The sequence below is a fragment of the Perissodus microlepis genome, chromosome 7 (genome assembly GCF_051167445.1).
Source record: "Perissodus microlepis isolate ML-2025 ecotype Zambia chromosome 7, ASM5116744v1, whole genome shotgun sequence".
Lineage (NCBI taxonomy): Eukaryota > Metazoa > Chordata > Actinopteri > Cichliformes > Cichlidae > Perissodus > Perissodus microlepis.
The window spans coordinates 57,025,485-57,052,696 of NC_140467.1; the positions used below are offsets into that span (position 1 = coordinate 57,025,485).

The 27,212-nt window shown below is 38.1% G+C and overlaps 1 protein-coding gene across 1 annotated transcript; it reads right to left on the reverse strand.

Annotated features, from left to right (window-relative positions):
• il34 (interleukin 34) lies at nucleotides 1-26,913 on the reverse strand. The gene is made up of 8 exons (XM_084936211.1): nucleotides 26,690-26,913; nucleotides 22,903-23,162; nucleotides 12,815-12,918; nucleotides 12,277-12,354; nucleotides 12,045-12,122; nucleotides 9,943-10,050; nucleotides 3,947-4,130; nucleotides 1-3,171 (listed from the first exon to the last, which is right to left on the reverse strand). Exons 2-8 carry the CDS (start codon nucleotides 22,937-22,939, stop codon nucleotides 3,113-3,115), a joined length of 648 nt encoding a protein of 215 aa, XP_084792337.1. The 5' UTR covers nucleotides 22,940-23,162; nucleotides 26,690-26,913; the 3' UTR covers nucleotides 1-3,112.
• Between the last annotated feature and the right edge of the window lie 299 nt (nucleotides 26,914-27,212).

Below are 27,212 nucleotides of genomic sequence, written 5' to 3' on the forward strand. Positions count from 1 at the left end.
GTTTAAGTTAAATTCTTTCATGTTTCATTTCAACAAACAGTATCCTTTAATATAACAAGCTTAAAGGGAAGGATAATGACTGCTCCTAGCTGGTACTATAAACCAGTTCTTTTTTTGCAATGTTTGCACAGGCATTTCAAGTGTGTTTTTGAAACTGTTAGCATTGCTAATGATAATAAATACATTCAGCCCTAATGCAAATGAGGGGATATGGGAATGTTACACCATAAACTGACTGAACCAGTATGTTGGGATTTGAAAGCAATGAACACTGTGCATGGAAAGTATAATGAGGAAAAACAACAGTCCAAGGAAAACAGTGGCACATGATGGGGTGAGCAGATTGTCTTCAGTAAGTGACCGTGCCAAACAGTTTCAAAGGCCGACCCCACCCTTCTTGCTGTAACGTTATGAAACGCTGCTCTTTTTAACTGCTTGAAACTTGTGCACTAAAGAACTATATCAGTTCAAATGGTAATGTTTTTCTCAGCATTGTCTCAAAGCAGGTTTAAGGTTTGCCTTCTATACTTCAGTGGAGAACCTGTTAACATAGTGAGTTAGTTAATTAGATTAAATCTCTTTAAACGAAGTCTATTTGTATTTATAAAGTTTAAGTTTCCTAAATAAGCCAAATATGCCTCACAAATCATTGAAACCACTACCAGAATGCCTGTTTTCTTTTTCTACTGTTATGTTTCTGTTTCTGTATGTCTCAAGATTTCTTTCGAACACTTAGCCTCAACTTTACGTCACCATCATCAATAATCAAATGAAGCATGTATAATAGAGTTTTACTCAAACAACAAGAAAATATGAAGGATGCTTTCAATCCTGATAAGAACAAATGACCTTTAGGTAACTCCCTTTAACTTCTGCTCACCCTTGCCTTAAGTAGTTAAATGTGTTGAATGGCCGAGTTTAAAAATATGGCTATGGCAGCTGAAATTAATTCATGGTTGCGAGCTGAAAATATTAGCATAAGCTGCTTCGTTTTAATGGCTTGCTGTTTTGCTTACTTTTCTGTTCATTTTACCTCATCCAGCTGTTTTTTTCCCACCAAACTGCAGTTTGGCTGATAATAAGAGATAAGAAAAATTCCACAGAGATGTGCTCCAGTGTGGGGAAAAAAACTATGCAACCCATTACAGTTGTTGATGTTGCCTTGACACAGCAGCTGCTCAGTAAAGATGTTAAGCATTTACTGTATTGAAGTGTACATGTTCACATCCAAGCCCCTGGTTAGTTAGCAATTTTGAGAATCAGAGTTAATTATTACCAAAGAAGAGGTTAGGGTGTGAACATTTCAGCATGTAAGAAGCTAGATTTCTGGGTATTAACACACCCCGAAGAAAGCTGAAACTGCACTACTTTTTACTTCACTACGTTTGTCGACTACTGTGTTTGACAAATCTGTGTAGAGGGCCTTTTTTAAGTGAATCTTCACTGGCACTCCAAACAGAAACACTAGCTGCTGAGGTAACCACAGAACTATGGATGGGTCTGTTTTTTTATGTGCACTATGCCTATCATAAAAACATTTTTTCAGTCAGTATTTATATAGTTGCACATGTAGAATAGAATCTCCAAGTCCAAAACTCCACTGAAGAAGCACCATAACACTTTTTGTGAACTTTGAAATGCATCTTGAAGCTTGTTCCCATGCATAAAGGTTTAAACTCTAAGTGATATTGCATGAAAATCTTGTTGACTTGCCTACATTTTCCTTTTTTTCACATATTTACAGTGCTTGTCAGCCAAAAGTCCAACTTCTGTAGTAAACTGTGTGTTTCTCTTTGCCTTACCTTCTCATAACCTTGCCTCGATTTGAATCGTTTAAGGGGTAACTCTTAACTCTGACAGAAAGAAAATGGCAGAGGAACCTGATATTAAATCTCAGTATGGATGTGTTGAAAATGATTTGAATGCTAAGAACAATCCCACAAGATTTCTAATGTTGCAACTACACTGAGCTGAATTTTACATTTCGGTTTTGCAACTGTCTTTGTGTGCATTTCCAACATGTTCATAGTTAAAATTCTGTGAGGGGTAACTCAAGATAATGGACAACAGACAGAAGTGTCAATTATTATTATTATTATTATTATTATTATTATTTTATAGAATATAACTATGGGGCAAATAACATCTGACTGTGATTTAACTTCATATTTAAAATGCTAACAATCATTTGAGCTTTGTTTAGCTAGTAAGTCCTCAAATTATTTAATAGTTGCCTCATGAAAAAAAAATCATAAGAGATCTACAGCAAGTATAAAATGCATAGGTTGGATGGAGGGAGATGAATGCATTTTCCAATCTCATTCTTTGCATAATAAACATTTAGGAAAAAAATACATAAAATGGAGCCAAAATGAGCACACATTTTTCAACAGCCTTGGCTAAGCAGTCTGGGCAGCTGTATAAAAATGTACAGTCAACAACTGTAGAATAAGACCAGTAGTTATCAGTTTGCATTTACGCTTGGAGTTCATATACACTGCTCCTGCTTTAGCACACTGATGTTCAAAAGAGGTGAATTCTGGCAAATGTACAAAGTCAGCTGAAGTTTCCCAATCTGTCCTTGGCCTCTGACGTGAACCACACAGGCCCGCAGGAGCACATCACAACTTTTTGAGCAGTGGTTTGGCAAAGCTGCAGGTGAGCATTAACCCTTTGTTTAGAAAGAATCCACCTTAGATAAAATATTGACCACACATCGGTTCAGTCGCTATTTGTGAACATGAGCAAATCTGATCCAAAAACGCTATAATCTTAATCTGAGAGGATGCCAAGAGACAATGAGCTGGCATTTTTACTCAAAAATTCATTTGATGTCATTTAACAGAAAGCCTTTAGGTTCACACAGGTTTGAGAGATATTATGTCTTTAATTTCCATCTGCTTTGACACACAGAGTTGAAATTATGAGGACAAACTCTGGATAATCTTAGCTCTATATAGCAGATTTGGAAAAGACTTATTGATGTTCACAAATCAGGTCTGAACTCTCATTTCAGTGTGTATTGTCCTTTTACCCATCTCCCTATAGCTCAAGGGAAATAATAATACGAATCCCTAATCACTAGGGACAACTTGACTCTGCTTGCTTCTTCTCAGCTTTCGGGCTGCATGTCTTTCTTCCTGCCTTTCCGCCAATGAGAAACTTCACAGTCTGAAAAACAAATGAGAAGAGAAACTCATTTAGGCGTTTACACATTAGCTTTCCTCATCATGTTTTATCGCCACATAATCAGTATAACAATATAACTTCTCTTTCAGGCAAGTGAAAGATCATGCCAGAACAGATCCGAGACCTTTTTGAAACAAATCCCCTTTGGAGTTGTGTCATCCAGTGAAAAACTCTGCCTCTCATGCTGTTTTGTCAGGTGGTTTTAACGTTGTTGCTGATGCGAGTCTTAAACAAAAGTTAAATGCAAACGGTGTTTTTCTGTGCATGTGTGTGCTTAATCATTTCACTTTATCAAAATCTTGAGACACAGTTCATCCAGATGGTTTGGCAAAGGCTGCAGGACAACTCAGAGCATCAAAAGTTTGGCTAAGTGTTCCAGGCAGGACACTTACATAACACAGCGGTGCTAGAACCCAAAAAATAATGTGTGTATACTGTCATGATTCCCAACCACAGCCTTCTTATAAGACATCTAATTTGACACTTGCTTCCTTGCTGGAAAGTCTACGTTACTGAAAAATGTACTTCCACTCTATCATCCTGTCTGACAGGAAAGATCTGCAGAATCTTAGCTAATCCAAAATCTGAAAAACAAATGCTGATGCCTCTTTAACATCAAGACTGACATTATGTAATGAGCTGTTTGGGGAGTTTATACCCGACATCATCTTAACGAAATGAACCCATTTAAAAGCTGACATGGGATTGTTATTAAACAAATTACAGCCTACAGTGTCATTTCCTCTCTTATACTTACAGTCTTCCTGAACGTCTGCGTTGGAAAAGCATTCACTGAAGAGGCAGTACATGGTGCGGCACAAGTTGTCCAAGAGAGACTTTGGAGTAGCAAATCGCCAACTAGACTCTGGCATGTTTTCAGGCTTTTCTGTTAAACTATCCCAAATGTCCTGGATTTTCTCTGGAAGGTCCTCTTGGAAGACCTAAACACACAAAAAACACAAACACATAGTGAGTCAGTTAGCCTAAATCAAAAAATAGGGATCAATAAGGTGTTATTAGAATAAACGTGACACTGGCAGCTATAAGGTCTGTATACACTTATGTGACCTGATAAAATAGTACAAAAGCTTACTTGATAAACCAAAAAAAGTAAGATTGATCACCATAAATCGCATCTTTTCCACATTATCCCTGCATTTCCATTCAGAGAAAGCCAGCAGATGCTTTAAATTCATATTACAGCCAGCTGTCCAGGTTCAATTCAATTCAATTCAATTTTATTTATATAGCGCCAAATCACAACAAAAGTCGCCTCAAGGCGCTTCATAGATACAGAGAAAAACCCAACAATCATATGACCCCCTATGAGCAAGCACTTTGGCAACAGTGGGAAGGAAAAACTCCCTTTTAACAGGAAGAAACCTCCGGCAGAACCAGGCTCAGGGAGGGGCGGCCATCTGCTGCGACCGGTTGGGGTGAGAGAAGGAAGACAGGATAAAAGACATGCTGTGGAAGAGAGACAGAGGTTAATAACAGATATGATTCAATGCAGAGAGGTCTATTAATACATAGTGAGTGAGAAAGGTGACTGGAAAGGAAAAACTCAATGCATCATGGGAATCCCCCGGCAGCCTACGTCTATTGCAGCATAACTAAGGGAGGATTCAGGGTCACCTGGTCCAGCCCTAACTATATGCTTTAGCAAAAAGGAAAGTTTTAAGCCTAATCTTAAAAGTAGAGATAGTGTCTGTCTCCCGAATCCAAACTGGAAGCTGGTTCCACAGAAGAGGGGCCTGAAAACTGAAGGCTCTGCCTCCCATTCTACTTTTAAATACTCTAGGAACAACAAGTAGGCCTGCAGAGCGAGAGCGAAGTGCTCTAATAGGGTGATATGGTACTACAAGGTCATTAAGATAAGATGGGGCCTGATTATTTAAGACCTTGTATGTGAGGAGCAGGATTTTGAATTCAATTCTGGACTTAACAGGAAGCCAATGAAGGGAAGCCAAAACAGGAGAAATATGCTCTCTCTTTCTAGTCCCTGTCAGTACTCTTGCTGCAGCATTTTGGATTAACTGAAGGCTTTTCAGTGAGTTTTTTGGACATCCTGATAATAATGAATTACAGTAGTCCAGCCTGGAAGTAATAAATGCATGAACTAGTTTTTCAGCGTCACTCTGAGACAGGATATTTCTAATTTTAGAGATGTTGCGCAAATGGAAGAAAGCAGTCTTACATATTTGTTTAATATGTGCGTTGAAGGACATGTCCTGGTCAAAAATGACTCCAAGGTTCCTCACAGCGTTACTGGAGGCCAAGGTAATGCCATCCAGAGTATGAATCTGGTTAGATACCATATTTCTAAGATTTTCAGGGCCGAGTACAATAACCTCAGTTTTATCTGAATTAAGAAGCAGAAAGTTAGCGGCCATCCAGGTCTTTATGTCTTTAAGACATTCCTGCAGTTTAACTAATTGGTGTGTGTTATCTGGCTTCATGGACAGATAGAGCTGGGTGTCACCTGCATAGCAGTGAAAATGTATGCTATGTCTTCTAATGATGCTGCCTAAGGGAAGCATGTATAATGTAAACAGAATTGGTCCTAGCACTGAACCCTGTGGAACTCCATAATTAACCTCAGTGTGTGAAGAGGACTCTCCATTTACATGCACAAATTGGAGTCTATTAGATAGATATGATACAAACCACTGCAGTGCAGTACCTGTAATACCTACAGCATGTTCTAATCGCTCTAATAGGATATTATGGTCAACAGTATCGAACGCTGCACTGAGGTCTAGCAGGACAAGCACAGAGATGAGTCCACTGTCAGAGGCCATAAGAAGATCATTTGTAACCTTCACTAAAGCTGTTTCTGTGCTGTGATGAGCTCTGAAACCTGACTGAAACTCTTCAAATAAACCAAATTGACCTTTAGTCTCCCAAAGCTTTATTTCACACACTTCACACCTGTCCAGACCAGCCTTGCACCCACCCAAGGGCTCAGGGTGATTAGAGTTTTGAGGCTCTGGTATCTAACCTATGCTTTGCTCTGAGCGCAAACCTAAAATTAACCAACTGTGTGGATTCCTTTAAAAGGAAACTCGGGACCTGTCCTTTTACACCGATTTGTGGAAAATAGATTCACTTGGTCTGCCAGTTATGTATTTATTGAGTATCCTGAATTTTAACTTTTTGTATTCTGTTTAACACCAACTTCACTTATTTAGCAGTTTTAAAATTTTAAAGCTTTTGGATTGGTAAATGTTAAAATTGGATCTTCAAATTTTACAATGCTTGGATATAACAGGAAGGTAATTAATGGAAAATATAAACTATTGGGTTAACTAGTAATTGTGAAAGGATTAAAGGGAAATATACCCACAGTAGTAAAAGTGACTTTCAGCCCTAACCCTAACCCTTACAGGAGAAAGTTCATTCAATCATTATAGTGGTCAGCTATAATGGCAAAGCCATTATCCAGCAATGATCAGGACTAGACTTTCAAAGTCTGCTTGTTCAGTCATTTTCAGTCCAGATCCTATTCATGCCAAAGCTAGCACACTCTGACTGGCATAAAACAGCATTTTTGCACCGACAAGATGATTCCCAAAGATCTATTAACTGAAAGGCCTGGGATATGAAGTAGACTTGACAAGCACTGGACAAAAGAAGAAGTGACAGGCCTAAAGAGCTGTCTACAGCAGACAAACTGAAAGGACAGGTGGACAGACCAAACGGGTCACAGAAGAGCAGACGAGATGCATCCTGACAACGCGCGATCAGCTCTATTTTATGTCATATTAAGGCGTAATTCAACCCCCAGTTATATCGGGGTTTACCAGTTTATAACATGTATGTTGCAGGTTACGTCACAAACATAGTTAACTTTCTTACTGAAGTATGATCAGGAATCCTAACATCTATCAGCATGTCTGTAAGATATGTTATGTTTTTTTAATGCCACCTTTCTCTCATTTTCAGGTAAATACAGTGGTGAGAAATAGCTTTTTTCAGCTGAGGCAGCTCTCTAAAGTAAAACCTTTTATTTCTTTTTGTGACTTGGAGAGAGTTTTACATGTATTTGTGACCACTCGCCTTGATTATTGTAATGGACTTTATATTGGTATTGATCAGGCTTCACTATCACACTTGCAAATGGTCCAGAATGCTGCTGCTCGCCTGTTGACAGGGACACACAAATGTGAGCACATTACCCCTGTTCTTGCCTCCTTACATTGGTTGTTTGTCCATTTAAGAATTCATTTTGAAATTGTATTGTTTGCTTTTACAGTTTTAAATGGCCTGGCTCCTTCTTACCTGTCAGACCTTCTACACCGATACACTCCACAAAGGTCTCAGATCAACTGACCAGTCACTCCTTGCTGTCCCCATGTCAAGACCGAAACACCGGGGGGACCAAGCTTTCGCTGTTGTGGCCCCCAAATTATGGAATAAACTGCCCCTCCATATTAGGCTGGCCCCAACACTTGAAATGTTTAAATCACTTTTAAAAACACACTTTTTTTCAAAGGCTTTTTAGGAGTAGTACCAGAGTCAGCTTGTAGTCAGTTTTAGTCAGCTTGTAGTCACTCTTAATCTTTTTATTTTGTCAATTTTATTCATTGTAAATCTTACTATTTTACTCATGTTTTAATATTTAATATGTATACTGATTTATTTTTATCTTCTTTTTATTTTGTATTTATCTTGTATTTATTTTATTGTTATTTATATTTATTTCTTTGTCTGCTTAATATATGGTTTTTGACTGCTATCTCTGTTTTATTATTGGAAAGCACTTTGGTCAACTTTGTTGTTTTTAAAGTGCTATATAAATAAAGTTGGATTGGATGGGATTCATTTGATTGGCTGATGTGTGTGACGGACCAAAAAATCATTAGCCCCCTAGGAAGACATGATATAGCTTTTGAAAACCTTATTTTTTTTTGTTATAATAATTCTTTTGGCATACTGGTGTGGAAATTGTTATGATTAAACACATTATTTCACCTTAGTCGATACTTTTTACTACCTCTAAATAGAAGTGAGGGGGAAAAAGCCCAACTGTAAAGTGGAGATTTTCTTCCCTTCTGACCTCCAGTGAGATGTTAAGATTTCTGATCATGCTTCAGAAAATGTTTGTAATAGAGTAACCTGTGATGTTTTAAGCTGGTTGGGAATTTGTGAAAAGAAAGACTTAATCCTGATAAAACTGGAGGTTAAATAACAGCTTAAGATCACATAAAACAGTGCTGATTGCATCTTGTCGGCATGCAGGCTGATTGCACCACTTTGTCCGTACACCGAACATGAGAAGGAAAAAATAAAACACAGAGAGGGTAATGTCAGACTTCAACTTGTTGGCCGAGTGAACCACCAGTGCACCTGACTCAAACAGGCTCTCCTCCACACAGTTCTCTACAACCTAACAGGTGGATTTTCCCATTTCAGTGGAGCAGGCAAACAATGAAGAACCACTGACTGCTTTAAAGATAGAGAGTGAAAATATATCCTTGTTATATTTTCTTCCTTATATATTTTTTAATATAAAACTCATTTTTACAACCAAGGAAGTGCAAAGTGACCCCTTTAGACTGTTGTTTAGGTTTAGTTTCCTTGGTTTCTGTCACTAGATAGCTAACATAACCACTTTAAGGAAGGGAAACAGCGATGAAAGGCTGAGGTATGCCAAATTGCACAAGGACTGGAATCAGCCCAGATCTTTTGGAGTAATGAATCCAAATGTGACATTATTGGTTCAAATCGTCACCAATGCATACAGAGGAGATCAGCAGAGAGGTACAACAGTGAGTGTCTACGGTCATCTGTAAAGTACATTGGATGCTCTGCCATGGTTGGATTTCAGCCAGTGGTGATGGAGATCTTGTTAAAATTGGTTTTGAGATTTTGATCCAATTTTAATTTTGATTTTTTTTGACTTTTTGATGGAATACCATCTTGAAATCATCTGATTGGTAGAGGTTTGATTTTACAGCATCAAAAGATAATCCCCAACACACTGCCAGAGCATACCTGGACAGAAAAACACTCTGAAACTCTTTTAGCCATGGATTGGTCTCCCAGGATTTAATGTTATTGAAGCCAGAAAACAGAACAACAGGCAGCCAAAATCCAAAGAAGGCTTTGAATGAATAAGCTTTAAATAAAGGTGGTCATACCAAACAATTCTTTGGAGCTCATTAGAATTATATAAACCCAGTTTTTGTCTTATATACTGTATTTCAATGTATATTTACTCATGTTTCAATACGTTGGTGCACCTATTTTCCATTTTCCTACCAAATATAATGAAATGTGGTTGGTTTGGGGGTTATGTAAGGTCCAAAAATATGATACTGGAAAACATGACAGGTCGCCTTTAAACCTCCTTCTGTACCAAATGTTCCATTTTACTCAGTCAAGAGGACAAGAGAAAATGATGGACAAAAAGAAGAACAGGATGTAACTATCTTCACAGACTTGGTCAGATTTCTTCACCTACTGTCTGCTGAAACTCGGAAATAGGAAGAATATCTGCTGCTCTGCTGCAGCTAATGGGGATGTTAACTAAACTAAACTTACAAGCAGGACAGCTATAGAAATTAATCTAAATTGTCAGATGTTTAGTAAGCTGTCTAAACTGAATAAACAGGTCTGGAATGTTTACTTTTGACTAAACACAACAACATAGAAAAGACCCAGGTTCTAAATATTAACAAATACAATCAAAGCAACATTAATACCTAACACCAACTGCAGCTCTGGTACGCATGCTGAATAGAAACTTACCTCAGCAGGATGTGACTGCATAAAGACTGCCTGAGCATCCTTGAAGCGTCTTTCCAACTCGGCTGTGTAAGGACGTGAAGGATGTCTTGTTGGCAAAACCCAGAGGATCTAAAAATTCAACTTGACTTTAGTTTATACAGCATTAAAGGTGTTGATTTGTTCAGCAGGGAAATGTTAGCAAAATCAAAAATGTTAAGTATTTCCCAAAAGATTCTTTCAAAGTGCATAAAGTGTTTAATATAAAATAATTAAATGCTACACAGTGTTAAGGGAAAATGTAACCATTTATTATGAACTATTATTACTGGAACACTGTTATTTAGAAGAAATTCACAAAATGAACTAGCAGTCCAAAGACGCGCTATATTCATAGATTAGAATCTCCAAAGCTCTGGGCAAACCTTTAAACACACAGTAGTACTGAGGTAGCAAGGCTGGTGAGGTAGGACTAATCACTAGTACAACACACCTGAAAGGGTGCCCATTATGTCCATGCTTTACATATAAAATAAAATAAAATTGAAAGTGCTAACTAAAACAAAAACAGATCCACCAGCCAAAGCCACTACCACTCTGACAGTGCTTATAGAAACTGGTCCCCCTCCAAACGTAAAAGCATCAAGGCACTCAACAGGAACAGGTGGTATTGAACTTTCAGTTTTATAGCACAATAGGCAAGAGGTGGACAGCGTTTTCCCACAGGTTTAGTTCATGTTACTCAAGCACAAAATCTTTCCAAATTTTCCCAAACATTTCCTAATTGTATGAATGTCATGTGGGTAACAAACTGATGTTGTGCAAGGAGTTTGTCATGTGAATTTGATAAGAAGTCAAGGTCTCAGATGGACTGTCTGAGCTAGCTTGCAAAGTTAAAGCTCATTTGTGCTTCCAGTGTGTCCCCGTGGGTCGGCATGATGAAAACTTCATCATCTGCCCATCTAATCGAGGATCAGCCAAAAATCTGTCCCGGACCACAAGTGCATACTGAACATGCCCCACAAAAACAAAATTGATGCTTGTTTGCATTGTACATCTAGTGGTTGCTGAATTTGCTTAATTAAAAAGTTCTACAGCCCAGTCTGTGTGTAGTAACTTGTTTTTCTGTGTTCAGCGTAAGCAGCAATTGATGTGCCAGTTCACTGAACAGCATGCTGAAAAAGAAGACTATGAGCTGTCTGTGGTCCTGAAATATGAATAAAATGGCGTGAAATTTACAGATTTTATTTATTTCGTTGACGTTTCTTTGGCATGACATGAAGCCTTTTATACTTAGTGTGGAGATATTTTACTGATATTTTCTGTTCACCACTAAGTGGTTGAAGTTGCCTCCTTTGGTTTGTCCTGACAGTATGTTTTAAACACCAAGCAAACATTCACATGTAATCTGGACTTTAAGCTGTGTCCACATCTCAAGCCACACTGCTGTGTAGCTAAACAGGATGGCACCAGGTTTTCCAGGCTCTGCATCCCCTTCACATGTCAGTCATGTGAACCTTTGCTCGCACTGGTAGTTTCTTTAACCGCTTTCCATCAAAGTTAGAATCAGCTCAACCTGGTACCCACCCATTTTCAGCAGCCAATTCTTATTTTGCCTGCCAAAGCCACAAATCAAAATTGCATTGGAATTCTTTGGTCTCTAGTCACCACATGACTGCTATGATTTGGTGCTATGAGTTACCTTAGGGTAGAAAAATCTGTTTTCCTTTTGTGTTTATTTTTCCATCAGCCCGCCTGCTCAGCCATAAAGTTAACTTAGGATAGCTAAATTATCTTGAAGGCCCCTCTCGCCCCTCCTCTGACATGTACAAGAACAAGTTACCGAAAAGACTATGGGTATGAATACATTTTACAAAAGAAACAAGGGTATAAATAATTCCAAAGAAAAAGGTTTTATATCCCTGCAGCATTACTGTAAATTGAGACTAACTGGTGCATCATGCATTTGTCTACATCCAATTAAATGTCTAATTAGCTTAATGGGCCGATGGCCCCAGCAGTCTCTCATCAGCTCTTCTTAGACAAACAAATGATATAAGACACATCCACATTTCAGAGCAACCAGCAACACAAACAGGTTCCACTAGTAACAGCTCTGTTCTTACCTTTTTTAAAACACCTTGATACACTTGAAACCACAGCCTCTGGAGAACCAGGTCATTCAACTCCTCTGTTCTTAACTTCTGATGAAGGAAAAAGAGGAAAAAGACAAACTCATCACATCACCATTCACACGCAGACTTTATTAGCAAGACCTTCTATAGGAAGACCTCCAGCTTTTAATTAAAGAAAGTCAAAAGATTTATATAGAAAACAGAGGTTGTCTTATGACTTTACCATTCGGCTGATATTTGACAGTCTAAAGATTTCCCTATTATGAACCTTGATGGTGTACTCGATGGGGAAGTTGTGTTTCTGTAAGGGAAAGAAAAAGCAAAACAAAAATTACCACATAGATTTTGCAACCCAACTTACTTCTTTTATGTTTCGTAGAAATTTACCATTTGACCTGACACATGGTAGAAATTTTGATTTTCGATTTTAGATGTTTTTGCCCACACAGGGAAGATATAAATGCTCTAATTATGATTACGTCCCCATGTGGGTCAGTCACTCAATAAATAATCTGTTTACCTATGTTTTGTTTAAAAAACCTTGCTAATTTACGTTGCAGCATTTTTGTCATGCACATACAAGTTCTGAGCCCACATGTATTAAGATGCCAGTGATATCAAGTTTCATTATGGGAACTGTAAGAACACGTTTTTGGAGCTTGTCCCAAATTAGGAAGAAGTCGGAATAATTCCATTTTCCTCTAAACCCTGCATCACTGACCCCACACCACATGCCTGCAGTCATGTCATCAGTGTCTCACCATGTACCGTCGTCTGTGGCTGAGGCTGTCGTTGATCGTCCTCAGTGGTGTGCACATACTGGAGTGCGTTGGGGCCATCAGAACGGGAGCTATCAAAAACAGGCCTATGGAAACAAGAGTCACACAGCACAAGATTAACTGTACAGTTAATTTCTTTACAACGCCCTTTCACAGGGCTCTGCTGAAATTCTTCAGATGCAGTTTGTATGCGTCTAATTTAAAGCGAGGCTAATATAGATTGGAAGAGGACTGCATGTGCAAAATTTTTGTGCATGTGCGTATGTTTCCCTGCTCCCAGTGTGACTCTTTTACATGATCAGTTAACATTTAAATTTTAACGGAGGAAGTTAAATACCTTAGAGAGCACATCAAGAAGATGAGTAACACATTGAGATGCTGTATACATGTAGCTATTTTCAGAGTTATTAGAAACTCACTCTGTGACAAAGTGTCAAGCCTGTGTTTTCATACATGTGATGCTTCCTTCTGTCAACATATTTGTCGCCTGCTGGTCTCAAGTTAAAACAAAGAACTTACTTCATAAGCTCATGTGGTTTTGGACTGGAAACCACAATGCTATCACCACTGTGATATCTTAGACAACACCAAAATGTTACCTTTCCAGGACCTAAACTAGTACTCAGATGTTTGTTTTTAAAACAGTTAACACTGATGCACATGCACCATTAAACCAATCTGCAAAACGGAAATAGCATCAAGGCCAGCCACCCTTTTCATTTAAGCCCATTTCTTTTCATATCATGCAAAAGAATGGATTGAAATAAATAACTGACGTCAGCATTAACGAGGTCTACATTTTTTCCTACCTTTTATCACCCAGATTTATTATATTGTTTATATACTGATGGGATAGTCTAGTTATTTCATTCTTTGTTTTCTGACTTGGGAAAATAACACAAACAAAACGTCATATGTTCTGATTGTCTATGATTAGAGTTTTGGTTATGGTTGGAGTTAGGGATCCTCATCAATGACAACTGTGTGTGCTGTGTATGCCACACAAAGGGTCTGAGCAGATGGGAATTAGCTAGTAGCAAAACCTCGTATAAGGTATCCTTTCATTTGTGAGATTATTGTTTTTGTCCATGTCAATGACCATGGCATATGTATTTCTGTAGCTTAACTGCTCCTAGTTTAATTAAATATAAACTACATAGGGTACCAGGAATATCAACATCTACACATATTTTTAAAATTACTTTTATGAAACTCAGGTACTTATATGTTATATGTCTTATGTGTAGTGGATGATGTCAAAAAGCACGACAAAATTACGTCTACATTACATATATGTGTACGCTGCTGTCTGCAAATTAATTGTGCTAAACATTTTTAGTGCAGTGGCTCTTTGGGGGTCACTGCAATGTGTTGTCATGGATATCATGTTAATCATACAGTGATGCTAATAGTGCTCGTAACTTATTACTTTGTCTTATGTAATGAATATGCTGTTTGCAAAGAAGAAGAAGAATAAATATATGTTTTATTATTCATAAAAAAATAACATACATGTTTGTCTTTTTTTTTTTACATGAATCAAAATCAACTTTGGCCTTAGTTCTTTTAAACTAGTAGGACTTCTAAGACAGTAGATGTTTGGATGTCATAATACCAACATGGCAGCTGTAAAAGACGGTAAGCTCCGATTAGTTGTGGAGCAAAGTGTACCCTGTCATGTCTCTTGGTTGAGTAATACTTTATGACTCTAAAATCACATGATCTGATACACTGATGAATATATGCAGCATACCTGAATGGCGACACTGTCATAAGAGTCTACAGTCACTTCATATATTCGAAGCCTTTAATGAACACAGCTGTTTTTATACATCCATCTTCATTTATAGCCTCAGCATGAACGGTTGGGTCAGCTGTTTAGAAAGCCACTTTCATGAGAAAGGCAAACAACTTAACTCTCAGCACAGGGTCACATTTTAGCCACAACTTAAGAAAGTTCACAGGGCAGCCAACAGCAAGGAACAGACAAGATGATTAGTCTTAATAACATGGTGAGCGTGGCCCCACTGCAAAGAGGCAGCCTGTTTTAAGTCTGTACAGTATGTTCTTGGTCACAGGGTAAAGACAATTACAATTTAGCATACCTCTTGTTAAATCTGTACAAAAGGACAGTGTTGGTTTAACAAGTTACAAAGTAACAGGTTACTGTAATAGGATGAATACAGACATATAATGGAGGATTTAAGTGAGACACTACAGTCAAGGTACTTGCTTTGTGGGGATGATGCATTGTTGTTTTAAACATGTAAACCTTCAATGATTTTCTATAGCTTAGGGGATAGTCCAGTCTTAAAAGGTTTCACAGAAAGGCAAATGTGCAACTTTACTGTAAAACTATTTGAAAAAACAGCACTTGAAGGCACTCCTTAAATCGTGGTTTTACTGGACTTAAACTTATTCTAGTGAGTAAGGTTATTCTTTCCATGTGATCTTCCAGCTTGTTCTCTTGTACAGCTTCAGGATAAATCTTTTTTTATTTTTTTATCCATCTGATAGCTGTTAAAAAAGCCCCCCGGGTAAATGAAAACTTACACCTTCTGGTGACAATAAAGGAAAGGTCCCAAGGTCTCTGAGGAAATGATTTATCTAGTTTGTCTTAGCACGTTTTGTGTGAACCTCTACTCGGGTTATTCTGCAAGGGGAAAAAAAGGTGACTTTCTCTACCGTCAGAGATTAAAATGAAGTTCTCAAAATCTTCTATGAAAAGAACCATATGGATACTTGACTGCACTGCATGTGTTTGTGCATGTGCCAGTTCCAGAATCTTCTCTCAGTCTCAAATTCTTTCAAGGTACAAAGCTCAGGAAAAGAAATGAGGCATGTAAAAGCCACATACTACAGAATTCCTTTGGCTTGAATAATCACACCTGCATCCTTTGAGCTCTATTCAGACAGTTGTTGAGTACGTCATCATTGTCCTTGCGCTTTCCTTCTAAATTATTTAGAAGAGGGTGTACATGGTTCATAAAATGTGCTCCTGTATCTGAACCTACATGTCAACACATGTTGGTGCTATTCACGAGGGAATGCTTGTGACTCTGCCTGTGTGTGTGAAACTCATTGGATTAATTTTTACTGTTTCATTTTTGGCTAGTGTAGTACCCAGCTGATTTTAAGATTGAGTTTCACTCTGTTGGCTCTGAATGCAAAATGAATACACAGCTAACGAACAAAACAGGTTTGCCTTACAGTAGCAGACAAAGTAGAAACCCAGCAGGTTGTGTAATGTGAGTGGTCCCCTAAATGAACTCCATTCACTGCAAACACTATTAAAGCATTACCAGACTAATGCCTGAAGTACCTTTTGCTGTTTAGAGACACTTTATTGCTTTGCTCCCTGGACCACAATATTCTCCACATGTGTCATCCATCACAGAACATCAGGTTTGTATGCAAAACTAATGCTGATGCTTATGTACTTATGGTCTAAAAAGAGAAGTTATAAAGTTGAGTTTTAAATGTGGACTATTAGCATTTTTTAAGACAACTTAAAGTTGATCCCTCCTTGTTTGTTCTGTTACAGTAAATTACTGTAAATTTAACAATGTTTATGCTCCACTTCTAAAAATTATCACTTTCTACTTGAATGTATAAGTACATTCGAGTCAAACACAGACCATTTTTATGGAACTGTTCAGAGTCTCTTAATGATAGTGTAATAAATGATATCTGACTGCAAGCATAGGTGACAGCAGGCAGCGGATTCAATGTAAAAGCCTTAACAAGACTTAGGATAATAGCTATTTACAATAAGGCAATTTTTAATTCTTTAAATACTAATTTAGTTTCAAAGCCACACCAACTGGGAAAAAAACAGCACAAACTATGATTTTAATGAGCAAGAATACATAAATGAGTGCTGCATTTCTAGGTGATGAAATTCAAACCCACCATTGTTAGCCCACCTTTAAATTACCAATAAATTAGACTGAACCCCAGCGCCTCAAAACGGCCCCTTAAGGCAGTTCTACGCTCTATTTGGGGCCTTTTAATTTGATTTTGCTGAAATCAGAATTTACCAATAAGTTTGCAGTTACCAGCTTGAGAGATGACATTATCCTATCCCACTGAAATCCATGCACTAAAATGAAGTGTAACAATGGAAAAATCCAAACTGACACAGGTTATCAGACTAAAACTGTCATCACTTACGTCATTGCTTTTCACGTTGACGCCATTCTAAGTTGGGCCAATTAGTGAAGTCACCACTTTAGAACACAATGGACACAAGTCTCCCAGTTCATCGACAAAATTAAGCCTTACATGGGTTCAGCTGCCCCTAAAATGAGTAAGCTACAGTGTAGATAAGATAAGAACCGAAACTGGAATACTGTGGCTGCCAGTGTTAGTTCCAATAAGAAAGCTCTTATCGCCTGATTTCCCTGATTTTGGAAAAGTACCACGATTTTGGAAAAGCACCAAGAAGGCAAATGTCTATGGTTGACACAGTGTGTTCCCAAACGTCATTTCTCAATCATCCATTCTACTCCCACTTATCCTATTCAGTTGCTGCACAGCTGGACCCCATCAAAGAAATTCTGAAGGAAGAGGAAATAAGCTGGACCATGCCCCTAGACATCACAGCTATAAAACACAAAGACAAACATTCACACTGATATTCAAAGGCAGGTTAGAGTTTGTGAGTTTGCATGTCTTTGAATTGCGGGAAGAAACATCTGTGAACACACAATGAGAGGTTTGAAAAGCAAAAGGCCTGAGCTGAACCCAGGAACTTCCTACTTTAAGCGATACAGTAGTTTATTATAAGAACTTTAATGAGTCAGCATTTAAGTCTGTATTGTCGGATGACGTATAAATACTTTTCTTTTTTTATCTGTGATGTTTTTTCTTTCATTTTCTAATGGAAGTTGTTTGAGCCATTACAGGTTGAAGCTTCAGCTTCACCTTTTTTGGACTATATAATTATAGACTGACAATATTGGTTATTGTTATCTATTCATTTCTGTGAAAGTTGCTCTCTGTTTATGTGTGGGTCACACCTACAGTGTCTTTGAGTTAAACAGCAAGCAACAGTTGTCTTTGTGATATTGCGTGTATCCTTCTACCCCATTACTAAGGCATGTATGTGTTTTTTCCTACTTCCTCATTCCTCATGGCCCCCAGCTTTCACTGTTCCTGATACTCAATCATCAACAGCTCTGCAAGAAGCCTGCATACCTGACAGATCAAGCTCTGCAGCATTTCTACCCTCACTACTTGACTTTTTGGCACTCCATTTGTGTACTTGTGCATGTAAAAGTACAACGAAGAATGTAAAGTCTATAGTCCATAGTTAATCAGAAAAACAACCCATCTTCTCTTCCGTCAACTTTCCTGGGCATCTTGGTATTTCTCCGTCTCGTAAGCCTCAATCAGACCTCCAATCTCCACACAGAGACACAGTTCTCACCCAGCTTAACAGGAATGACTTCTTGTCAGTGTTTAAAGGTGTCCTGTCCAAGTCTGCGGATATGTATAATCCCAACTTTACTCAGTCTCTCACTCTTACATCTATTCTTCTATGTGACAATTGTGGCTTAGTTTGATCTGTTTTAATAACAAAATGTCCACCAAAGTTTTATATTCATTTAAGTGTTACTATGATGTACTCATGAGTTTTTGTTATTAATGAAATGTTTTAAAATGCTCATATTTTCATATCATGTGAAAAAAATATCTTCATTGCCTAACCTACCGAAGTGTAACTTTGCAATCCTTCAAAAAAGAGTTTTAATAAATCTCAGGGACTTTGCCTCTAAGTGGAAAAATAAACAATGCTATGCTAAGCTATGCCATGCTATGCTAAGTTAAGCTAAGCTATGGTATGCTATGCTTGTTTTTAAACTCTTATCCTCCCATGCATTCTGCTTGGATGAGCCAAAACACAAATTTAAAACACACTATATCTATGACTGGACGTTTACATACATAAACCAAAAAGTCCCGCCTCCTCTGACAGAGTGCCTTGTATATTACCAAGTATAAAGCATTCCTGAGCATGAGAACTGTTAGGCTACAATCACCTTCAAGCTTCCCACAGTCATGGCCAAGGAACCCTTGAGTATTTGCTTGAGGTCTTTCCAAGTTTAAAATGTGAATGCTCCTTAATAAGGGTATGCAATTAGATTGCACACTAGAAGGTTAACAGCTAACCCTAATACTAGTTTAACAGTCAGAGTCTGGCCCATTCAATCAAAACTGGCTTTTTTCCACGTTGTCAAGATAGTGGAGACATGTTTTTATATAACAATAATTTTTTTTCAGAGTTCTTTTAATGAACCAGCTCTCTGCACCAAAATCCCCACATTCAAGGGCTCGGTGACCCCAGGCTTCTTCCAAAATCCTATAAACATGCATTTTAATTAATGACAGTGCAGGCTGCCTCACAGTAAGAAGATTCTAGGTCAGGGATTCTGGGCCAGGTTACCAGCAGGTACCAGATACCTACTGGTAACCTGGGGGGTTAAAATAAGCCAGGGGATTTTAAAAATCTAAAGGTATGACTTTCGTTTTCAGTCAAAAGTACAAACACTCCTCCTCCTATTAACCCGATAACACAATTCTGTAATGGGACAGATATCGCAATGCATGACACTACGGCTCCATCTCTTATGGTTTCGATTATAAATTGCCCACCGTCTTTTTTGTTTGTTGGTTGGTTTTAAATAATTTGTAAAGAAAGGAAAATGTTTCTGTCACTATTTGGAAGAATTATGGGGTTTAGTCAAGCAATCGCAAAGGTGTGTGCACTGTTTATCTCAGCAAAGTTGTGGTTGAAAAATGTAACAAACAACCCTCTGATGTGTGCTGTGGCAGCAAGTCTTCAGCTACAGTCTAGGAAGAACATAAGTGTTCCTGCCACTAAAGGAATTTAAATTAGCAATAATTAACTAGGATGTCAGTAAGCAAACATTCAGAGCGTGGCTACGGTTGCACACAGTCTATATAGAACCATGTTTTCATTTTCTACAACAAAACACTGAGAAACCACACAGATTTTACCAGATGTCATCTGTCCCTCTTGCAACATTCAGGTGTTTGCACTAGAAGAGGTTGAAGCACAGATTGTATTTGCTGGCACTGTAAAAATACATAAAACTGGTTTAACGAGCTATCAATTCTCACAATTTCTAATAGTAAACTATTAAATACTAGTAAATAGGTTAATTAAAACTACAATATGTGATGTCTTAAGCAGCTTAGCCTTTAAGAATCTTTTCCTTTTAGCCGTTGCCAAAAATTTGATGATGTTTATGCTTTAATAATGAAGTGCTGACAGTTTCCCATTTCTCTCTATTGCAACTCCTCCGTTTAACTGCTTTTACACAACACGAAGCTTCAAGTGTTACTACTTAAATTTTGTACTAACATTTTTTAACAGCAGCTAAACATGTAGGTTTAAAAAGTACATTCAGCATCCAGGCAGACATCAATGTCTTTTCATTTTGACCAAGTACAAAATCATAGCAAACCTGAAACTTAGTGACAGCTATTTGAATAATTTATTCAGTTTTTCTAAATAAAATTACATTACAATAAGGTACCTGAAGTATTTTACTGTGATCAGGAAATATGTAAAGGTTCCCTGCACACAACACTGTGTTCTGATTACTACAGGGACATACAAAGCCAATAGGCAACAGATGTCCGACTGCTTTGGCGATAAATTGTAGTAAATCCATCACCTGAGATTGAGTAAGAATTTGTCTGCATTTTTTTTTCTAGTTGCTGTAATGCATCTAAAACCCATTTATTATAAGGATTACATATCAATTACAAGGTTGGCAGGACAGATGAAAGCTGAACATATATCACTTGTGGTTGTAAAATGCCTGCAGGTGGTGTACATGGGCCCCGGGGTGCAAGGAAACTGAAAAGAATGATATTCTAAAAGAAGAGCTTGACATGCATTTAGCTAGTCAGTGTATTCCTTAAATATGCTGATGCAGCATAATCGAAAACTGGATGAATTCACCCATCTTTTTTCTTTGCTGTTGTTTTTTTTGTGTGTGTGCGCCAGGAAGGATGTTCTGTTATGTATTTGTATCTAGATATGGACACATAAATACATGTTTATATTTAATGATTTATGACTGCTCTTCTTTTTAAACGCTGATAAAAACTAGTAATCCTACTTGCATGGTACTTTAAATTTGAGAATTCATCCATATATGTTTCCATTTTTCTGCATTAATTTTCATGCAATTGAAACATATTTACTGGGTCTTTTATAAAATTTTGACTTTGGGCATATTCTAATGTTTTCTGCACACCTTCTCAAAGTATGCATTTTACTTTTGTTGATTACCAAATGACCAAAGTGGTAACAATTGTGGTTCTGACACGTATATTCTCACGCAATGCTCTATTTTCCAGAGAAGCAATGCTTTTTTTGGTTTGCAGCAAACCCACATGTGCACTTTACAAAAGATTTCAAGGACAATCTGCAAAGTAAATCTTAGAAAAGTCTCACGATTCTCACACTTCCTCTTTAAGTTCTTCACAAGTATACATACATATGAGTGTCTACATGCTGTGACTCTCAGGCAGAGTTTGTAATTTAAGCAGTTCTCCCAAAAAAGTCAGGTCAGGTGTCAGGTTAGCCTGGGGTCATTTGCCACCTCAGTTAATCTCCTCGGCTGTCTCAGGAGTATTCATTCTCAGACAAACAAAAACAAATTGAATGTCTGACTATTTACAGGTCTTATTAACCTGATACAATACAGCCAATCTTTTCAAAATCAGGATGGTAAAATCAGGACAACCAATAGGTTATTTTCACAAGCATTTCTGGTAGAAAAAGAGTATTGGTGAGTTAATGACTACAGACATGTGGCCCACCCATGATGCAACCAGGATTGGGCTTTGATTACAAGGAATGCAGTGGGTATTTGACACTAGCATTAATCACAGATAGACAAGTTTGACATAAGGGCTGAGACCCTGAAGACCTTCTGTTATTGTTCACAAAAAGAAACTGACAAATAGTATTTAAAATTGATGTTGCAGTTTTTTAACCCATAACATGGGAAAAAACAGACAGGCATTCATGAAAAGGTAAGTAGGTTTTAATAGCATTATAACCTTATGCAAGACACACAATAATCAACAATGGCTATTTGCAACTTTATTTAGGTTTACACTGCATGCATCAGCTCACCTTTACAGCTAGCAAATGATGCTTTACATGTATACCGAGTGTATTTTACAGTCAATCAAAAATATTTGCATCAGGAAATAGAAAAAAATTCTAATACAAATTCCTCAGGCATCCCAATCTAAACATTATCTCGCGCATCATGACGTCTGGGCACGAAAGTCTGGAAATGTGCCACGAAAGCATATCAGACTGTTTGGCCACTGGGCAGAGAGCAACCTTACAATCCCCCGGCCAAATCCTGTGACATCATGTCATAAATGCAAATCTATGAGGACATCGGCGATTAAATGCAAACTTGTATTTCAAATGTAGAACTGGTCACTGCCTTGCTAGTGTGCCACTACTTCCTGCAGTCACCGAACGAAATGTTATAGAAACACACTGTTCTAAGTTTTGTGGTTCTTTTGCAACACATGCCAACAAACAAACCTTAATCAAGTTCCCACACGTCAGACAATGCACGCACACAACATCGTGCTTTAACACAGTATGAAGGCCTATAATGAAGAAAGGCATCCTTCCTTCTACCTGTAGGTGTCTGCAGGGATTCACTCTGCTAAGAAAAATGCCCAATTCTTCATCTTAGTAATTGTGAGAAACCTACTCTTACTAATATTATTAGATCAAAAGAAGTCATCATCCCACAAAAATCTGACCAATCATCGTCTATGAAAATAACTGAGTCAGACCTAGAGGGAGTGAAAGAAAACACACAAAAGTAGCAAAGTACAAAAACAATGAGGCCATGGTCATTTTCCCTTCTAGTTTCACTGTGTCTCATACCGTCATCGCATATCTGCACAGAAAGCCCCTCTAGCTGTCTGCAAACTTTGAACAGGAACAACACACAAAAACAAGCTTCACACACACACTTGCACATGCCTCTTACCTCCCAACAGGCAGACTGCAGTGGACAGCTGAACCATACTCTTTGGTTTAAGTCCTCTCCTCACACCACAGGGCTTTGAACTCAACACAGTGATTATGTAAAAATACACAGACAGGACGGGCCACACACACACTGCAGTAACACTGTGGTCTGAAACTCTTGTGCCTTCAGTGGGACGCACTCCCAGCTTTAGGTCCTCATTGTACTGTTGATCATCCAGATCCTTTAAATGGCTGCTGCGCTTTATTGCTGTTGACAATCTGAAACAGGAAACAAAAAGCAGTCGAGCATTAGACATTAAGATTTAAAACCAAAATTACTAAATGTTTTCACATGTTTATCTGTAGTCATAAAAAGGTTTGAACGAACGGCTTCGGTTCCTACATGTAACTTCAGTTATCTTTATGTTTCATTCATAATGTTACTCTTTTATTCCACAATGTCACATTTTATTTCCTGATTTCCCTTTTTACTTCACACACCCCTCGTATAACCAGAAAGCAAGTTCAACAGCTGCTGCTTGGCTTAACTTGGTGACACCTGACATCTAGTGCAACAAGAAAATTAGCTGTTGTTCTAAACAAACAGTACACATACACATGACCTAATATCTTATATTTACTTAGCTTAGCAAAGGCTGTACATAATATCCAACTAGCTAAACAAGTTTATGATAAAGAGACAGTGCAAACAGCAGTAGCAACAATTGGTTTTAAGGAGCGACGAGGTGAAAATGTTAAAAAGAAATCTCTATAATCAGCCAATTAATCACACTGTAACACTGCACACAAGAGCTCTGATGCTACAAGAAAACTGACACTGAGTAGATCTGTTTTCCCACAAGACAATGATCCCAGACAAGCCAATCAAAGCAGTTCAGTCAGAGGTCCCAACCTCAGTCCAGTATTTTACTTCCAAGAAGAATCATAAAAAACAAGTGTCTCTGCAGGGAAAGCTTTTTTAGAGCAATGACAGGTTGAACTTTAAAAATAACCAAGCGTGCCCAAAACATTTGCTTTGTTCAAAGCTATATATTAAATACTGGGATGTGTTCCAGGGCAAATGAAAGATCTGACCAACATAACTGGGAAGTTGTTTCATAGCATCTCATGGCCATCCATTCAAAAGATATTGAGATATTTTAGTCTAGACCAAAGTCCTGGACCTCACCAAGTGACTTTTACTGCCGGTTGTAAAGCTTTCCTAGCATGGCTATTTAGCCAAATGCTTGCACTGGGTTTAGGTGCTTTAAAAGAGTCCAACATAATGAAGTCAGAAAGTAGTGTTTTTGTGCTCCGTCACCCCCGATCATCTCACAATGTGAAAGTTAAGCTTCTTGTAGAGAAGCTAGAATCCTGTGTGGCAAGGATGACTAACCCACATGACCAGCTGCTCTGTGTTTGTGGTACTTAGTCAAGTTGTTGAAAATGGAACCAAATGTAACGTCTGGGTAGATATTGCTTAACATGGTGATTCTCAAATGTTTGTCAAAGTTGTGTATATATATATAAAGTTATGACTGTGTTTTTACATTTCTATTTGAGTCCTTTGCATAAACTAATTTCCAAACACACAGGCAAAATCTATGAGTTCAAAAAAAAAAATTAATTAATTAAACTGTCAAAGCAAAGCCTGCTCATGTGCTCAATGGGCCTCAGCGAAAATGTATCAAGTGGCAGGAAAACCTGGCTAACACCATCAATTTGCCATCAAGCAAGCAGAAATGGCCCTTAAACATCAAACATCCATTTTGAGAGAGATTTCCAGAGAACATAGTGTCTCAACAAGGGCTCTAAACCCATTTGTTCTGATAAAATGATGGAGGGAAATTATATGATAAGTGGAGTTTGTTTCAAAGCAGATAAAAGCTCACACTATACCAGATACTCTCTTGCAAAAACCAAATTACAGCCATCATTCCAGGTCCAAATGCTCATTATAAGCCTTTCTGTGACAATAATGAAGATTTTTTTTCAATTTTCTTCAAACAGACGAGTGTGCTGCATAATTTTTGTTTGCCCTTTGGTGTGCTTTAAAGTAATAATTTTCAGAAACATTCAGTTTCTTATACAACCTAACACAATGTCAACCAAACTCAAGCTAAAGTTTACACACACTCACACATTCACAAAAAATACACTTTCGATTTCTTACAGTACTTTGTACACACATCTGCTTCATACTGCACTTGGACAGAGGTGAACTTCATTTCAGACCACTCACAAAGCGGCACCAGCACCTATGCTGTTATTAAAACCTCAGAAATACTCAGAAAATGAGCACAAACTGCAAACAGCCATCATCAATGAAGACCAATCTTCTCATTAGCTGTTCCAATGAAAGACAAGGTTTTTCAAGAACTCCTGCTGCAATAGCAAATGTGCATGTCTGATATATTATATTAAATTCAGTATATAAATAACAGGGCTGGTGCCAGATGCCAGTTTGACACACCGGTTGAGCAAGTGCCGTTTTTTGCCTTACAGCTCCAATGTAGTGACTCAGATTTAAGTCCCACCTGCCTCCCATTGCTGCTTTGCTTTCGTTGACAGGAAAAAAATATATATCAGAAAATTAGAAACATTTCAGGCCAAGTTTGGTAAGCCTCTATCCAATATCTTTTTCTGTGGCTAAACACACAGCTTCTAATTTGTAAAATCACTAATACATTTTCTCAGTATACTTTAGCGTGTCTATTTGAGACCAGAGAAAGGCATTAAAACGGGTACTTATGCTGGACTTATACATAGTTTGAGTGTCTTTTTCTAATCCTCTCTCACCTTCCTCCTCATCCTTATCTTTCACAGCCTGATGATACAACTTTTGTTATATCCATTGCAGCATTCCTCAGTCTCACATCACACCTCAGTGACTTCACTGTTGGTAAAATATGTCACCAGCATTTAGAGGATTGTGACATTGAGCCCATCCGTTGCTTCAAATATCAACAAATGACTTCAACCAACCGCTGGAAAAATAGTCAGTGCGTGGCACAAAAGATAAGTCACCTTTTACTCACACACCTCTCCTGTTTGTTGCAGTGTTGAAATGTATCTGACGCAGATGTTTGTGCAGTTTAGCTGCAGGCTACTTGTGCTTTGAGGGCCCAAGCTCCCCTCTGAGATCGATAAGGCTCCTCTATCCTTCACAATCTAGGCTGTGACAACTGCTGCAAGGTTTTGAGAGGTCGCCACTGATTGTATAACTTGGGCTTGCAAAACTGTCAATACGCCCATACTGTCACACTCGCATGTAAGATTTTCTTTAAAAAAAAAAAAAAAAAAAAAAAAAAAGACTAAGAACAGAAGAGAAAGAAAAAAAGCACCGCTTAGCATTAAATACCCTCCGCACCTAACGAAACCGAAAGTAATGCCGGACCGCTCAAGGCACAGTTGCACACACGAGCACATGCAGGAACACCCACACAGAGAGAGAGACAGGGAGAGACAGTAAAACAATCACACCTTTATGTCCTAAAATGAAATCTCAAGAGATTAAAATCTGCATCCAAGACCACGCAAATGGCACTTTTCTCTCTGTGAGTGCGCTCTTTGGCATGACCATTAATAGCCCTTAAAACCCTACAACAGCCACACACCTAAGTATTTAACTCTAAATGCAAATCAAAACTAATTTTACATTTTAATCTTAAAATAAAGTTTCAGTCCTCAGAGATAAAAATATGCCAGAAAGTCAGCGTTTTCACTTTTCACAAATGACCTCACTCCCAGACTATCAATTTGGTCCTCACCACGTAGGCTACAATATTATGCAGGTACACACATACCTCCAAAGTCCCTTTGCCTCGCACTCCCAGGGTGAGAAATCCTTTTCAAATGCGACGGTTGCAGTGAGCCTTTGTTAAATGCGAAGAAAAGCTGAGCGATAGAAATCCGGTCTTAATCTTGTCAGTGAAGGAAGTCCACTACTGGATTTGTCTATCCACGGAGTCCTGGTGCGCTGTCTCAGTGTGCCGCCAAGTGCGCCACAGGCTGCCGCTCCTTCGGTCAATTCCAGTCACCACATAAATAGCTGCCAAACCTTCAAAATAAAAGCACGCCATCCGGCATAGACCCTCCCCTTGAAACGAAAAAGAGTCTATACGGACATTTTAATCATTTCAGTGGCTATAAAACTGACAACTGAGCGAAAAAAATACTGAGCAAAATATGACTCATATTTGTTTATGACAAGACTAAAGGTTTGCCACCTCATCCAAGAAACACAGACTATTCTCCTTATTGAAACTGATATAGCATCACTGTATTAGAAGGTTTATTTATGTAACAATTACCTTACTTGTATTTTAA

Coding starts and splice junctions, on each gene's coding strand:
- il34 (XM_084936211.1), bottom strand. CDS start 22,939: ATGGTTCAGCTGTCCACTGCAGTCTGCCTGTTGGGAG. Junction 12,919..22,902: donor TGCAGTCTGCCTGTTGGGAG/GTAAGAGGCATG, acceptor TTGTTTCCATAG/GCCTGTTTTTGATAGCTCCC. Junction 12,123..12,276: donor TGTCAAATATCAGCCGAATG/GTAAAGTCATAA, acceptor TTCCTTCATCAG/AAGTTAAGAACAGAGGAGTT.